The 17527-nt window shown below is 39.3% G+C and overlaps 1 protein-coding gene across 1 annotated transcript; it reads right to left on the reverse strand.

Moving 5' to 3' along the window:
• Positions 1-359: 359 nt before the first annotated feature.
• Positions 360-16919, reverse strand: zap70 (zeta chain of T cell receptor associated protein kinase 70). The gene is made up of 13 exons (XM_083910989.1): positions 16831-16919; positions 8233-8703; positions 5864-6024; positions 5622-5760; positions 5433-5514; positions 5280-5302; positions 5158-5197; positions 3487-3658; positions 3186-3392; positions 2433-2625; positions 1598-1738; positions 1403-1515; positions 360-956 (listed from the first exon to the last, which is right to left on the reverse strand). The coding sequence occupies exons 2-13, from the start codon at positions 8635-8637 to the stop codon at positions 836-838; spliced, it is 1797 nt and encodes a 598-aa protein (XP_083767115.1). The 5' UTR covers positions 8638-8703; positions 16831-16919; the 3' UTR covers positions 360-835.
• Between the last annotated feature and the right edge of the window lie 608 nt (positions 16920-17527).

Raw genomic sequence — 17527 nt, forward strand, 5'->3', positions numbered from 1 at the left:
AATATTTTCTGCTTTCTTTACACTTTTAAAGTAATCTAAATGTACTAACTAAAAACGAAATATCTTTGGGTTGTGGACTAAACTCTTGGGAAAAAGTGATCAACATTTTCTACTATTGTCTGACATTTGGAAACAGATGTAGTGCTCTGCACATGTAAAAAAAAGCATATTTGTAGGATGTTATTCCCTTTATTTCTATGCAACATGCTTAAAAAATGTACAGATTGTTATGTTGCTCTGGTAGTATCTATTTACATTTCAGCCTTTGAACCATGTTGGCCAGTTCATCTGTCAGCATGGGTCCAGACCATAAACTGTATAATGATTAATATATCATCATTTATACAGTCTATGGTCCAGACCTTATTCAGCTCACTCCCAGCAAATGGATGGGTCAGAAATAAGAATTTTACTATTATTCTGCATGGTATTTTCATAAAGATAACAGTTTATTTGGCATTTTAAAAAACAATAAAGTACTCTTAGGGGGTGCCAGATACTGTGAAAAATCCACTTGTTCATGTACCATATACAACCATTATATGCCAAAATACCTGAATATAAAATTAGTTTGTTCATCAATGCAAAGACGTCAACACTCAACATTCAAACCACGACAGATCGACAGACAGACATCCTCCTTATATTGCCAACAGACAGAAGAACAATTTATAAATGCACATTAATGTCACTGAGGCCTGTTTAGCTGTATTGATACTGTAGTCGAAGCTGGTCAGTGTGCACCGTTCATAAAAAGCTCTTTGTTTTGGTTGTTTAATGGCCAGTTGAAAGGGTGCTTTGTGCAGCACAGGGACAGAATGTGCCTTGTTTCTGTCTACTCGATAGGCTCGGCGGCTGCACCCCCTTCTCCCTCAGGCTTGGCCTTGTTGGATATGGAGTAATGGTAAGACCTCATTGACTCTTCAACTTTCTTGAAGTCAGGACGCTCCTCATGCCTGGTGAGAGAGGAGAGAGGAGGGCCGGAAACAACCGTTTGAAAGGTTGTGATTAAAGGAAGGCAATGTCACAAGATCTAAAAAGGTCACACCGCTGTCTGACACTGACAGAATAACAAATACAACACATTGGGACTACCAGGGCGAGCATGGGACTAAACGAACATTTCATGTCACGATTATCCTGGCCAAAATAATTGCAATTCATGATATTATCCCGCTAATCATAAAAATATACTTAAAGCTCTCAAAATGTCACCTGGAATTACTTTATCTTACATTTAGTTAAGAAACAAATATTTCTATTGCAGCACAGAGAGGACACACATCAACAAGAAAACTTATTTTTGCTGCACATCTCTTTGTTTTCCCACTGAATATCATTTTTAATTAAATTGAAGCTAAACTAACCAAGGTGCATAAGACTCAGACGATCAGTTTCTTACTTGTATGTCCAGCATTCTCTCATCAATGCGTATACTCTCTCTGGACATGCTGCCGGACAATCCATGCGGTCCCCATTGTCAATGAAGCGCATCACCTCTGGTCCTTTCATTTTCTAGACAAAATTGAGACAAAATAAGAGCTGTAATACAACTTAACGTGTACAACAGAAAGATGACTGCAAAAAAACTTGGTACCTTGTAAGGTTTCCCTCCAAAGGAAAAGGCCTCCCACATGGTGACACCAAAACTCCACACGTCACTTTTACTGGAGAATTTGTGGAAGTTTATACATTCTGGAGCGTACCACTTCAGAGGCCATTTACCCGCAGTACGAGCCTGTACAACCCACCATGTATGACAACAAGCAACATGACAATGAAAGATCGCCTACATCAGTATTGATAATCAGAGACAGCATGCTATATACAAAGGGCAAAGGGCCCTGGTAAGCTTTAACGATGGAGAAATGGTGCTTAAAGATCTGTTCATTTTCATTTTTAATGCTACTTTTCTAATAGGTGATGTATATTTTTAACTGCATTATCACAGAAAACCAGGGGCAGATTAGGGCTGTTATGTAAATCTAGTCTGCCTGACTCACTGATCCTTTATCTGATTGAGAGTTGTGCAAGTTAGAATCTATGGCCCCGACCATGGCTCTGAAAGTAACCTAAATGTTTATGTTCATAGTGCTGTCGCTAGTGCTGAAGAAGCAGATGGATTTGTTTGCTCACAGGTGAGCCAATTATACAAGGTCAAAAAATGAAACTTGAATTAGACAGTATATCATTCAGTTGTATATTATTTCCTTCAATTCATCAATTCACTGTTTACTTTGGTTTCCACAGAGCCGGTAACATCTTTGGGTTGGTATGTGTGTAGGGGGGAGCTCACCAATTCCCAAAAGCACTCAATTGAGGATGCAATATCTGTTTGTGTTAGCTTTAACGCTGATAATCCCCCCTTCTCCATCCTTTAGTGGTTCTATGTGTCACTTTGTCCTACAGTGTAACAATATGATGACATGCACCTTGTAATAGTTGTCATCTGCTCCGAGGGCCTTGGAGAGCCCAAAGTCACTGATTTTGGCGAACTGTTGGTTGACCAGCAGGACATTACGAGCTGCTAAGTCTCTGTGCACAAAGTTCTTCTCTTCCAGATACTTCATTCCCATAGACACCTGGTGCATCAGGTTGACAATGTTCTCCACAGTTACAGTATCCCTGTGAGGACGAAAACACTGCTCATCACAAAAATGAATATGAAAGAATATGTTGTTCTTGTTCTTTTAATCCCTTTTAAAAATGTGTTTTTTCCTTGAAATTGAAATCAAAGGTCTGAGGATAGAGGCTGTTCCAGACCCTGGTCCTACATAAAGCTGATGTGCTGCAAGATGATTAAAGAGATAAGAAAGAAGAACTTGCTGCACAAAAATGTTCATTTTAAATGTTGATTTCTTTCTTGTGAAATTCAGGATACTTTTACCCAACACCTTTTCGTAACATAAAATAATGTTCAGAGAGACGTCACAAGTAGACACCACTACATCTTAAGGGATCACATGAAAAAAAAAAGAAAATCATCCTCTACGACTCAGAATTGTGATATTGAGCTGTGTAATCAAAACGTGACCTGAATCGCAGTATATGGTACTTTCCTGCAGGAGCAACTATACCTAAATCTATACTGATAATCATAAACCAGTGAACATCTTGTGAATATCAGCATCACTGTTGTGGCTGGTAATTATCAGAGACTCTAGATCTGCCCATGCTCAACTCACTTTTTGGTGGAGAGGAACTTGTTGAGAGGTCCGAAAGAGGCCATCTCCATGACTAGCATGAGATTTTCAGCGTTGCACAAACCCAGCATGCGGACGATGAAGGGGTTGTCCAGCTGGTGCATGATCTCTGCCTCCCTCATCATTTCCTCCTTCACCAGCTTCTCATTGTCACTCTTCAGCACTTTGATGGCTACATCTTTCTGGCCCCTGAGAGAAAACATTTTGGATGAGAGTCTGACCATCAAAGGGCATCTGTTCAGTAGTAAAACTTGTATTTGTTTTATAATGTCTCAGTCCTTACGATTCAGTCTTGAGGACTCCTTTCTTTACGCAGCCAAAGTTCCCAGAACCGAGCTCCACTTCATCGATCAGCAGCTGAGTCCTTTTGATGTTAAACTTCCTCACTTCATTCGGGTTGTGGTACGGGTTGAATTCAACGCAGTCCATCGGCAGAACTTCACGGTTCGAGGCGGCTACAAGCAAAGGTGCAAACCACATATAAATAAAAATGCAGTTGTTGGCAGGTTTTAACATGTGCTTTAAACTAAGCTATTAAACAGTTGGTATCATTTCCTATAGGCTCTTCAGTAGTTAACTATTTAACTGAGTTTGTTTTGTTTTCCTGGAAACACAGCTCAGTGGTGGAAAGTACTTAATTACAGTTTTAAAGTACTCGTACTTTACTTTTTTAAAGATCTTTTTAGCCTTTATTTGCCTTTTTTAGATAGGACAGCTTGAAGAATGACAGGGAACATGAGTTGGTAGGGGGTGACATGCAGCAAAGGGAATCGAACCCAGGCCGCTGCGTCGAGGAGTGCTAGCCTTGGTACATAGGGCGCCCGCTACTGAGCCACCAGGCACTTTTACTTACTTCTATTTAACTACATTTCAGGCAGAAATATTGTACTTTTTACTCCACTACACTAGGATTTTTACACACAAACAAATGCTCAGTATACAAAATATGGTTCATAGTAACAAATTAATCTATCCAACAATAAATAAAGTACTTTAAAATCAGTCACTTTGGGAGAATGCATTTTATTTTTTATTTATAGATCGATTCGTTTTTATCTTATAGTTTTATTCTCACTTTACTGAACTATGTTTTATTTATTTTATTTACTTTCTAATATGTAGGAAATTTGCTCTTGGCGTTTTTTTTTCATGCTTTTATTTTATGGATTGCAGCACTTTGTCGATTCTAGTCTGTTCTTTGTTTTATGTTTTATGTCTTGTTTTTATTGTTCATATTGTGATGGATTCAGTTCAATTCAATTCAATTAAAAAAACTTTATATGTCCCTGAGGGGCAATTAGGAGGCATGTGTAGTAAAAAACACATGACGAACACAATACAATCATTCAAACAGACACATTATTCAGCACATCACATAACTAACTTTAAAAGTGAGAACACTGTAGATCTGCAGTGATTGTTATTAAAATAGATTTGAGATTTGTTTCGTCTCTCGGCTGCAAAAGTAGTTTACCCTTGGCTATCAATAAAGTAACATTCCCCTCCACCAGCTAAAACAATCAAATGCTGATCATACCTAAATGTCATAATAATTTAATGTTAATATACTGTCATATACATGTATGTACATTTGGCTGGTTATGGAGTATTTTGGCACTGTTGTATTGATACTTTTACTAAAGTAAAACCTCTGAATACTTCTTTCACCACTGACTGTATCATTGTTTTGTGCTGTTGTGTATGTATTTTCTTCAGTTCAGTTTTGTGTATCTTAAAGGCCCATCAAGGGGCAGGCATTGCAAACATGCATGGGCTATATAGTCCGTGGTATGTGGTGTTGGTTCATTGTTCCTCAAAAATTAAACATAAAATAAATAAATAAATAACCCAGGAGTAATTTGGCTGCAAGCAGAATACAAAGCAGCCGATGTGTGTTTGATGTTGCAGTATAACTGTGAAGTGGTGTGAGCTCGTTGTACTTCAGGTGACTGACCTCCAGGTGGCGGTGTGTATCTATTTGTGCCGGGTCGCCGCTGAAAGAGTTGCATTAAGATTAATGTCAGAAAAAAGAAACACATGCTGACTTAAACAGTGCAGAATTGTGTCTGTACTCACTGTTGCAGGGAGACTGGGTGTCTCTGAAAGATTACAAAACAGTTTATACCTATTAATTTGATTAACAAGGCTGAGTATTACAAATAACCCACAAAAGTGGCCTGGAAACATTATGTTGATATAACTGAGAAAAGGAAATAAGATGTTCAGTACTTTCAGCAGCTTTTCCGTTAACACATGCCTCCCTGAGATTAGTCACCAGGCCATCAGCTTTCATCTTCAGATACTCAACCAGCTGGAGAGATAAAGATAACGTTACATTTTAGGAAAAAGAAAAGTGCCATGAGCTTCAATATAATCACAAGATATTGAATGAAGAGAAGAGTAGGATGGAGGGCTGACCTGCCAGATTGTGTCAAACTTTGTTCCCTCTGGCATGGAGTATTTCCCTGATTTGTCTTGGAGGATCTGGTAGTGGTACACTGTTTTCCCATACACCATTGACAGAGCAAAAGTACCCGACTCCTCCCTGTCTCTCACTCTGCGAAACCAAAAAAACAGTGTTGCTTAAGAACTGAATAAGGACCTCTGACCTTTAGTTGTGAAGAAAAAGAGATGCAAAAACATCATCTTGAGCAACTTACAGGAACTTGCCGTCTGGTTGTGCTCCGGAGTAAAGCCGTCTCTCGCCTTCCTGCCGGGTGACTTTACCGTGATACCAGGGCATCTTCTCGTGGGCCGTGGTGGCGATCAGTTTCTCCAGCTGGGGAGCTTGGCTGATGATGGCCTGCTCCATCGCTTCTCCCTGAGCAGAAGAATCAGACGCAGACATTCAGAATTCACACATTTAGACTGTATATGCAGGGTAGTCACAGGTCTCTGCTGATCGTGGTGGTGCCTGCTGCCGTGGTCCTGCATGACGCTTCCTGCTTATTTCTTATATGTAAGAATTTTTACTGCAAAGTAACATAGGTACCTGCATTAGATCTGTAAAATGGATATAGTGAAGTAAAAAGTACAACATGACCGTTCGAAATAGAGGAGTTGAAGTGGAAACAGAAAAGGGTACCTCAAAATTATATTACAAGTACAGTACTTTAATGTACATAGTTACTTCCCACCACTCCTAGGAGGTGATGTTGCAGAACGAGGGTTGTGATTTTTCTGGCTTCTTTTGTTCCTTACTGGGAGTGTACATGCATCTGGAGCCAGTTTGGCTGCTTATCAGGAGCCCACCAGTGATAAAAGGTCTCAGTCTGTGACTGTCTGCAGAGACAAATCATGAAACGACAGGATTTTAAAATTGAAGTCGGACTTCAGAAGGCCAGATCGCAAACTGAGTAAACAAAGACACTAAACAAATGAAAAGGTGCAACTTGCAAAATCCCCTGTAGAGTCTGCCTATTTGTTTGTGTATTGGTCTTTTTAAATAATTTTTTACATTTGAGTGTATTCGAGTGTTTTCTCTGCAAGGGTCCTTGATGATGGCATGGTATGTGATTCAAAATTTGTAAATTGTGTTTGTAATTTAGCCATCTGCTGTCCTATATTCAATCATATAAAATGATTTTGCCATTTGTTACTTTCACCCAAATTATAATTAGAATGGAGGTCAACTATTGCACTGAGTCCTGCCACCCTCAGACGTTTTCTGATGACTCAGCAATAGTTAGCTGCGTTGGAAAGGAGGATGAAAGTGAATACAGGACTGTTTCTGACAGAGCTTTGTCACTTGGGGTGAGCTGAATCATCTGCAGCTCAACATGACTAAAACAAAGGAGCTTGTAGTGGATCTGAGGAGGGTGAAAACACCTGTGACCCCTGTCTCCATCCAGGGGGTCCCTGTGGACACTGTAGAGGAGTATACGTACCTGGGGGTGTACTTCAATAATAACTTGAACCGGACTAGAAACGCAGAGGCTGTCTACAAAAGGGGCCAAAGTCGACTCTTCTTCCTGAGGAGGCTGAGGTCCTTTAACATCTGTCAGACGATACTGAGGATGTTTTATGGGTCTGTTGTGGCCAGTGCGATCTTCTTCGCTGTCACATGCTGGGGCAGTGGGCTGAAGGTCGCAGACACCAACAGACTAAACAAACTGATCAGGAGGGACACCCTGACGACCGTGGCAGAGAGAAGGATGCTGTCCAGGCTCCGGTTTATCCTGGACAATGTCTCCCACCCTCTCTACGACACACTGGCCCAGCAGAGGAGCACCTTCAGCAGAAGTCTCCTCACACCCAGATACACCACAGGAAATCTTTCCTGTCTGTGGTCATTATACTATACAACACATCCTTTGGAGAGCCTGTCACCTCCTCTCTGTAATTCAGACTCAACCACAGACGATCTTTGATCTTGTATATAATTATTTATTACTGTAAAATATTTATTGCTGTAAATTTGAGTTTTTTCTAATATATGTTTAGTCTGTATACTATTTGCTGTTTGTAGATCTGGAGTTGTAACAAAAAAGTATTTCTGATTCTGAGGTAAAAAATTATATTCTAGAGAATCCAAAGAACACAATGTCAAAAGTTGTGCATTTAAAATCCTAATTGTGCAAAAGTGTTATCAGACAAATGTTCTTAAAATATCATAAGTATAAGTACTAATTAAATCTTCTTGTGACTGATATATTATCATATATGACATTAAATTGTTAAAATGTGTTAGAAAAGTTAAATAATTGTTTTATCTCTATAAATGTGTTTATAATGTGTAAAAGTTGTATCTATTATCTTAATCTGTACAGTAATTGTCAATCTATCCGTCAATGAATAAAGCGGAATAAAAAGTACAATATCAGTTGAGTTGATATAGATTTACAATAAAATGGAAATACTCATTTCAAGTTCAAGTACAAACTCAAAAGTACCGAGTAGCCTGCAAAATGCAGCTATATATGAGTTATACTACAACTTATTATTTTATATTTCAACTCTTTGACAAGTAGGAGCTCATTGGGGTCAGGGCCCTGTACAGTGTTACCCAACAGCCTCAGCAGAGCCTCACCTCCAGGTTCCAGGTCTGTTTCACATACTCCCGCAGCATGTTTTCTCTCAGGCTGTCGAACACGCCAGCACGTATAGGTGTTTCCGGGGAGCGTAGACAGGGTTTCCTCAGGATGCACACCAGCCCGTCTGGGTCTTTGCTGTAAAACTCACAGAGCTCTGCAGGCCCGCAGTGAGGCTTTCCTCCTGCGATGCAGTAAGTCCCGTTAAGTTGCTTGTCAACGGGGTAATGGTGAAACTCCAGGTTCCACACAACAGACAGGACGTAGCCTCCCAGAGTGCGGAGACACTGTCGCAGCAAGAAGGACCCATCGGCCATCCCAGCCAGCTTCAGGTGCTGCTCGGCATCTGAGCGACTGATGCTGCCGTAGAAGAAAGGCAGCTCGGCCGCAGGGTCGATGGACATGGTGACACCTGGGAGAGATGAGCTGAAATTTGACTTACAGTCCTGGATGTGGATGGTGGAAAGGAGCTGGAGAGATGGAAAGAGAGCATTTAAACAACAACTGCATATAAAAAAGTCTTTAGGAATATGCTTGTTCAATAGCCCAATGTATGACCAGTACACACACACACACACACACACACACACAGATTTAAATCCAGTGTGTGACCTCTAACCCTCCAGCCTTTTACCTCTCCTCCACTGTCTGCTCAAGCAACCCTGATTTCTCACCTAAATGACAAAACAGCTGTGGAAACACAGTTTGAAAATGGACAACATTCAACGCTACAAGAAATCCTCCTGAGAACCTCACCTCTTCTGTGTTATATGTTTTATGTATATATATATAATATATAAATATATTTAGGCATGTTTTTTCAGGACTTTCAGCTCTACACAGATGAGCTGTGAGGTGTCATATGTCTGGATGAGATACTTAGCAAGACGCACCCACACATTGACACTGCAGACTAACAAGCTGGTGAAAAAAGCCACAACAGGAAATTGCAGTCCGCCCTCACAGCCTCCTTCCTCCGGCATCTTGTTCTTCTGTTGAACAGGTGCGTTTTCATTCTAGATAAATCCTCGTGCTTTTGTTTGTAAATTTTCCTTTTTGAGAGGAAAACTTTATGGGGGAAATTTGCCCGACTACATAATAAAAACCCTACAATGTGATGTGTCTGATATGATGTAAGGCTTCAGAGGTGTCTGAGGGCACAGATGAGCAGGTTTCCACTGCAGTGTGGAACGCTTATGTGATAGCAGCGGAAAATGCCTGTTTGAGTTCAAAACATAAATTGAGATCCTAGTACGTCACACCATGCAGAGAGGAGATAATCTGAATGTAAACGTAGAAGTGCTTGTAATAAGGATTGAGATTTTAAAACAATCACATCAAACTATACAGAAATGTGTAAGTGCTAAGTCAGTCAATTAAATTAATTTCGACTTTGTCTTTGTGTAGATCTTATAATGGAAAGGGTGTTGATGGGGAAAGTTTTCATCTTTATTTAAGTTAAAGGTGCAATCTGTTCTCTAGTTTGCTTAAATTATTGGTGTTTTTGAATAGTGGCGCCCGCTAATTTGAATAGTTACTGTACTATTTAACTCAAGTGAAGATTTTGTACTTAAAGGATGCATAATTTGCTCATTTTACGGTTCATGCTTGTATTTTGGGTTTCTACTAGAACATGTTTACATGCTTTAATGTTAAAAAAACACATTATTTCATCATATTGCCTGTCTGAATATACCTGCATTCACCCTCTGTCTTAAACACTAGGTTTTTTAGTTTTAGTCTCTTTAAGTCCCTTAAATGTCTTAACCATCCGAGGTAGACTTACTCCGAGCAACGAGAATGTGAAACGATGGTTTATGCTCCTGTAGGAGCCATAAGTCCGTATGACTTGCTTGTTTGAAGAAAAACACGTTTTATTTGCAATGTCATAGAGAAGAAGTGAAGGAGTTCAAGTACCTCGGGACCATGTTCATGAGTGAGGGGACGATGGAGAGTGAGTTTGGCCGGAGAATCAGAGCAGTGGGGGCGGTGTTGCAGTCGCTCTACCGCACAGTTGTGATGAAAAGAGAGCTGAGCCGGAAGGCAAAGCTCTCAATCTACCGGTCAATCTTCGTTCCTACCCTCACCTATCGTCATGAAAGCTGGGTCATGACCGAAAGAACGAGGTGGCGGGTACAAGCGGCCGAAATGGGTTTTTTCAGGAGGATGGCTGGAGTCTCCCTTGGAGATAGGGTGAGAAGTTCAGCCATCCGTGAGGAACTCGGAGTAGAGCTGCTGCTCCTTTGCGTTGAAAGGAGCCATTTGAGGTGGTTTGGGCATCTAGTAAGGATGCCCCCCGGGAGCCTCCCTAGGGAGGTGTTCCAGGCACGTCCAGCTGGGAGGAGACCTCGGGGGAGACCCAGGACTAGATGGAGAGGTTATATCTCCACACTGGCCTGGGAATGCCTCAGGATTCCCCAGTTAGAGCTGGTTAATGTGGCCCGGGAAAGGGAAGCTAAAGCTTCTGCCCCCGCGACCTGACCCCAGATAAGCAGTTGAAGATGAGATGAGATAGAGAAGTACTAAACTATCCAAAAGCCTAAGCGCAACAGCAACGCTTCTGGTTGGTGGAGCTCGCTGTTGCCATGGAAATGTTGACCGCAACTGCGAACTGGTGAACAGCTATAGCTACATAGGCATTATGTACGCAGTCTTGAACCTTTTGTTAATGTGTATGAACCCGCCTTTTCTGCCATTTTCCAAAATTGTTTTACCTATTTAGATGTTTATATATATATATATATATATATATATATATATATATATATAGTATAGTTGTGACATAACCATAAAAGTCAGATTTAAAGTCGTTTAAAGTCACAGTTTCTGAATATCGCCTGTGTCTATTTCTCCGTGGATTGTCTGTTTTGATACTATCAAAGTATTTATATATAGCACCTCGACCTGCTTTATAATAAATACATAAAAAAAACATGGAAATCTCACTTTTCAAAATATGGGACCTTTAATGGAACTTAAACTATTTGACATTTTTATGCAAGAGCCAAATAACATTTTCCCCTACGTTGTAGCGTAATGTAAAATCTGAGAAAAGATTAAAGTGAGTGAAAACCTCAGCTTCCTGGCTCCACATGTGTCTCTTGCCCACATCCACAGTGGACAACCGAGCAGAAACACATAGATGCCACAAGAGCCACCACAACAAAGACCCCCAGACCCACTGATGTGGACAGACGGTTCATGCACATTTACAGACGAACTGTGATGTCACAAGAATATGAGTACTTACATGGTTACACACCTGTTTGTATAGTCCAGTTTAAGTGAGAGTAAATGTATTTTGCTCGGGTTCTTGTCAGAATGTTACGTTAAGATCATAAGATGCTGCACCTCCAAGATATTGTTGTTTAATTGATTAGTTACAGAGAACTGACTATTTAACTTAAGATGAACTATTTTGATAAGTGATTAGTTGTTTAAGTAATTTATTGAACTACATTTGCAGGTTCCAACTTTTCAAATGTGAGAATTACCTCTTTTATGTTTTAATTGAAGATCTTTTAGTTTTAGACTGTTTGTTGGATCAAACAACTCAGGAAACTGTGATTGGCCTTTTTAACTGTTGTCTGACCGTAGACTAACAATTAATCAACAACAGATTCATCAATAATAAGAATAATCAAACAATATCCCAGAATCCTCACCAAAAAAACCCCCCATCCCTATAGGTTGATTGTGCATGCGCCTTGTTACGACCCATACGATTGTTGCTAGGTGACGACAGCGTAGAAAGAGCTCCAAAGTCTGTGTATGGAGGAGGTCACGGTGGTGAATGGCTCAAAAAAACCTAGGTCTTTCACCCAGGAGGCCGCTGTTTGTGTCCCGTGTGGAACCAAAAGTGAATGTTGACTTTTTTTTTTTTTTTTGGTTAACCAACATGAGTATTTGTAAGTATGTAACCACGTCCAGGACATAACTACTTCACTTAATTATGTCTGTGACACACTCACTCATTTTACACGAAACCGTGATCTTTTCTTGAAGTAGTTTTAACCAAGTAGTTAGTTGTTAACCACGTGTCTAAACATTGAGTCATCTGCCAATGCATTTTGTGAGTCACTGGCAAACAACATAGTCCTCATATGTAAGATAATGTTCAGGTGATGACATGTTTTCATTTCCTTTATAAGGTGGATTATCTGTTGATTCTGCAGATACTATAGAGAGATGTAAATGACTCTCTTTGACTGTTTTCCATCCTTTTCTTTTAAATTCCAAAACTTCAGTGATATTACTTGAATAAAATTAAACTGAAAGTGCAAGTGAACTTAATTACAAACCAACAAGTCCTCCTAACACACCATGACAAGAATATAAGCCACACTGCTGTAATTTACGACACGATCACACTAACCAAAACATTGACAGACTTCCAACAAGACATAAAAACTTCCAACTAGCAGCCAAGTCTTTGCTCAGCTCGTGTTCTTTCCATAATATGTTTTTTTATGGCTTTTTTACTTCACTTGTTTAGTATGAACTACAAAAGCAAAGAGGGGAGAGCGATGACACACGACAGCTTTGAACCTACAGTGTGGCTTCATATCTTCCTTAACGAGCCTGTTACTATTTTCAATAAAAGACACTTTGAAACAAAAACAGATAAAACAACTTAGATGGCGAGCGTATGCCCCCGAAATCACACCAGCATTATTAGATCATAGGTATAAACAATAGACCTATTATGGTGTTACTGCTGTATGCAAAATTGTTAAAAAACGGGAGCTTAACAGCTTTAACAATTTATTTCAAATGTATGGACTAGGTGGGCGAGACTGTTACAGGTACTTACAGTTCCGTGATTATTTTCTGTAGACAGGTTGTAACCCAGCAGAGCCACCAGCATTTATTCATATATTCATTGATGCATACAACTCTGCACAGCATCACCTCATTGAAGAAGGATGTGAAACAACGATGGGAAAAAGAGTTGAACATTGTGATAACAGAGGACATGTGGCTGAACGCTTGAGAAACACAGTCATCCTCCACCAACTCTTGGACTTGGAGAGACTTCTATTAGAAAAGCTTAATTTGTCTTTTATAACTCCCAAGCAGAAGTCCAAACAGACTGGTACACAACTGGCCTGCTGGAGAGAATGTAGAGAGGTCCTTGCTGATCATGCCCATATTTTTTTGGTCTTGCCCCTCCATCCAGTTTTTCTGGAGGGACGTGGAAAAATAATTTCAAAGGTTCCATGTTTTAATATGAATGTATTTTTCCCAACTCTCTGTCTTGGGAATATGCCAGATGGGTTGATAAAAGCTGATGTGTACCTACTTAGCGTCTTGCTGGCTGCAAGTAAAAAGGCCATTACAAAATGTTAGCTCCAGAAAAATGCCCCCACTACAGATTATTTTGTTAATATTGTAAAACAACTACATGTACTAGAGCAAATGACTCACTCAGTCAGACTCCAAAACGAGCTAGGTGAAAAACGATGGCAGAAATGACTATCTGGCCAATGAGTGAGACTGTATGCACATACTGGGTATGATACTTTTGGATTTACTCATCACCCCCGGACCTTGAATATGGGTAGTTAGTCAATGTTTTGTATTTGTCCTTTGTTACACCATTCTGTACTAAAAGATGAAAATGATCCATAAATAAAGAGTTAAAACAGAAACTAGCTGAATGTCATGTAGAAAAATGAATTTAATAATTAATCAAGTTTGCATTAAAAACTTGAGGGGCTGCAAAGTGAGCAGATAGTGAGCAGTGGAATACGTCCTATGAATCACTGTGTTTTCAGCAAGCAGAGTAATAAGTGACACGCGCCAAAATGGCCTGAGATACAGCGGCCAAACCAGCAAGTAAATCAAGTTATAATGTGAAATGTATTATTATAGCAAGATGTTTTCATGTTATAGCAAGATATTTTTGCATTATTACAACATACAAACTCATCACGTTCTAACATGTTTCACGAGACAACTTATTCCTATAACATTATCATTACATGCTGTATAAATGTATAATAATATAGGCCAAGTTATCAAGTTAAAACCACATAATTGATCACGTTATAACGTGTTACGTAATAGCGCGATAAATAGTATATTAACGTAGTATATAACGTATTGTCTTAAAAACATGAAAATACCTTGTTTAATGTAAAAAACATTTTGTTATAGACTTTTCACACTAAAGGTGATACTGATGTTTTCTTTGTCAGGAATATACTTCTGTACTCTACTGTACTGTAAAAAATAAAAACCTCACCCCACACTTTTCAAGTTTGTAGAGAAGTGACTGTTTCAGGTCGATCAATCTTGATGTCAGTGACAGAGATGTTCTGTGAAGCATGAAGCACCGAGTGAAAGAGCTGATCATTCGGGCTGACACTAACCAAGAGTAAAAGCTCAGGCATACAACTTACTTACCCGGAAAATCAGTTGTTCTAAAAAAACCTCACCTAATTTGGGGTGTCCAGCATTCAAAATTGTAGACTACTCAAGTAAATATAAACTATTAGCAAAAATAAGTTTTAGCTACTTAAAAACAAGACTCACAGTCCACAGCCCAGCTAGCAGCTCTGACAGACCGGTTGTGTTTCGAGCTAAACGCTACCATCATCCTGCTGCTCACAATCCCAGTGCTAACACGTTGATGTTTATCACGTATAATGTTTACCATGTTAGTGTTAGCATGCTAACCTTAATATTATATAATGATAATAATAATAATTAGCACTAAACCCAAAGTATAGACAAAGGTTTGGTGCTCTCATGTATGTTTCTTGGGTCAGACGTTGAAAAATCAGCCCACAGATCTCCTGAAACCCTGAGCCCTTAAAACACAATGTGTGTAGTATTTATGGACAGGATCATAAACCCCATCAAATAAGAAATATTACAGATAATATGACATCACAGTCTTTGCCTATTCACCATAACATGACACCCAAACATCTAAAAAATGTCAAGACTTCAGTAGCATGCTAACGTTAACGTCAGGCTGGCAGGATCAAGTAGGGGTCATGCAAACAGTGACCTCTTTATGTCTGAAAAAGCAAAGAGCAAGGCCCCCCGACAGCGTTGAGACTCAGCAGCTCATTAGTGCACAGACGTTTTAACTCTTTTGTTCTCATGAATCATACAGTACATGTAGGCCTGATTTAACTTGCTTCTTTAACTGCTAAAAGCTGTTCTCTGTAGAATACATGGTTCATATTAGATCAAGATCTTTGTAGTAATAACTATTCGGCTAATAAAGTTATTTTAGGTCAGGATTATTTTGGTTGTGCTATCAGGAAGTCAGCTCCTTGTTATGTAACTCGAAGCATTCCTCCATACATACATCAGCATTTGAGACTGTAGATATCCACATACAGATAATGTGTCCTTTCGACCCTCACACATGATATGATTTTTCCCCAAACTGCCATTTGTTGATGATTTAAAAACAACTGAAGACGTAGGCGGACTTGGATTAAAAGCTCCTCTGCGTATCAGATCAGGGGCCGAAGCGCCCCAAACTGAAGCACAATTTCCTACATCAGCGGAAACAATGACACATGAAATAAACACATTGCATGTGTTCCTTTGTCATGGTTCAGATTATATTACTTCACACCAAAAAGAACCTGTTGAGATTTAAATCTACACGCTAAATGTCCTTTTAAACATTTCCATGTCTAAATACTTGGTATAGACCAGGACTAACTCAACAGTTGTTTAATTTCTGTTGATAAAAACAAAACAAGGAAGCAAGCTGTCAGCGAAACCCCATTATAATGAAGCTATTTGTGTCAATTGTGGTTTAATCTCAAATTGTCTGTAAACACTCTCACACTTACACAGGGAATTAACGAGCACATTTTGTTCATAAAACCCTCTTTCTGCTGCCCAGACCAGTATCGTCTGCGTGCGGCTGGAACATTTTGCAGATATGCTTCAGTCTAGGACCAAAAATACATCCAGCAATTTCAAGAAACGTTACAGGCGATAAAAGACATAGACAGAGGCCTCTTTACCCATTTTTGGTTTTCTATTCCAAGGCACAATGAAAGCAGCTATTTATATTTTTGCACATGTAATCTCTACTTTTGTAAGCCAGAACAACAATGCCTCAACTCGACTGTGGTGCATGCACACTTTTATTCTTTTTTACAGCTCAGACGCAGATGTGGAAATACAAAAATACCCATTTAATTGAAAAAAGATAAAAACTAAATACCTCAGATTATTGCAGGTTTCATTTGGAATTGACGTACTGTTTACTGAGTTTTCCGTGAGGATTACTAATAAAATAATAAAACAGAGTGTGAACATGGCCAACTACTGCTATTACACTACAGCATAGGAAAACATGTAGTTTCAAGCATGTGGCATTTAATCGAGAAAAAAGGCAATTAACAAGTTACATATCAAACCGCACTTTAATTTTTGTTGATACATTGCATCATTTAAATACAACTGCTCCTCAAGCCCAATCTGAAACTCATCATATCACCATCATCATGTCACTTACTGTATTATTTTCCTGTTTTTTTCATATTAAATATGTGTAATTTACTGACACAAAGCCTATATCTGCTGTTAAATCAGATATAAAATTAAAACCTACTTACAGTATGTTTCACTGCCTCACCGCTAAGTAGAGCGATGTTGTTGCTTCAGAGACAAAGATACATCTGTTCATCTGAAGGTGCTGTGAACTAGTGGGGGCTAGAGACAACTAACCACACACACACACACAGACACACACAAACACACACACACACACACACACACACACACACACACACGCACACACATACAGTGCCTATGGAAAGCCACGACACCTTTTTGAAATAGTCACTATTTTTGTTTTACAGCCTGAAATGTTGATACATAAAATAATATATTTTCCCAGCATGATTTACACATTTTACCTTACAACATTCGAGTGAAACTTTATTTTTGAAAATTTCTGGAAATGAATAAAAAAATGAACAACTAGAATAGCAGGGTCGGGAGTCCCTTTAGAATAACCATTATAAACATTCTCAGGTTTAACCAATCACCTTCAAGATCACACACCAAGTTAATTGTTCTCCACCTGACATCAACTGTGGTGTTTTTGATTTTACTTCAAAATAAAATCAGCTGTTCCTTGAGGACTCCAGTCCTAGTAGTGCATGGTAACACAAATAATTGATGACCATACCATGGTTGGAAAGATACTTTCAAAAACAGGGATAAAGTTGTGAAACGGCACAAGTAAGAAAAGGATATAAAAAGATTTCAAAGGTGTTAGCTTTCCCTCTGAGTACCTTTCAGAGTATT

Source organism: Echiichthys vipera (assembly GCF_963691815.1).
Source record: "Echiichthys vipera genome assembly, chromosome: 3".
Taxonomy (NCBI): Eukaryota; Metazoa; Chordata; class Actinopteri; order Perciformes; family Trachinidae; genus Echiichthys; species Echiichthys vipera.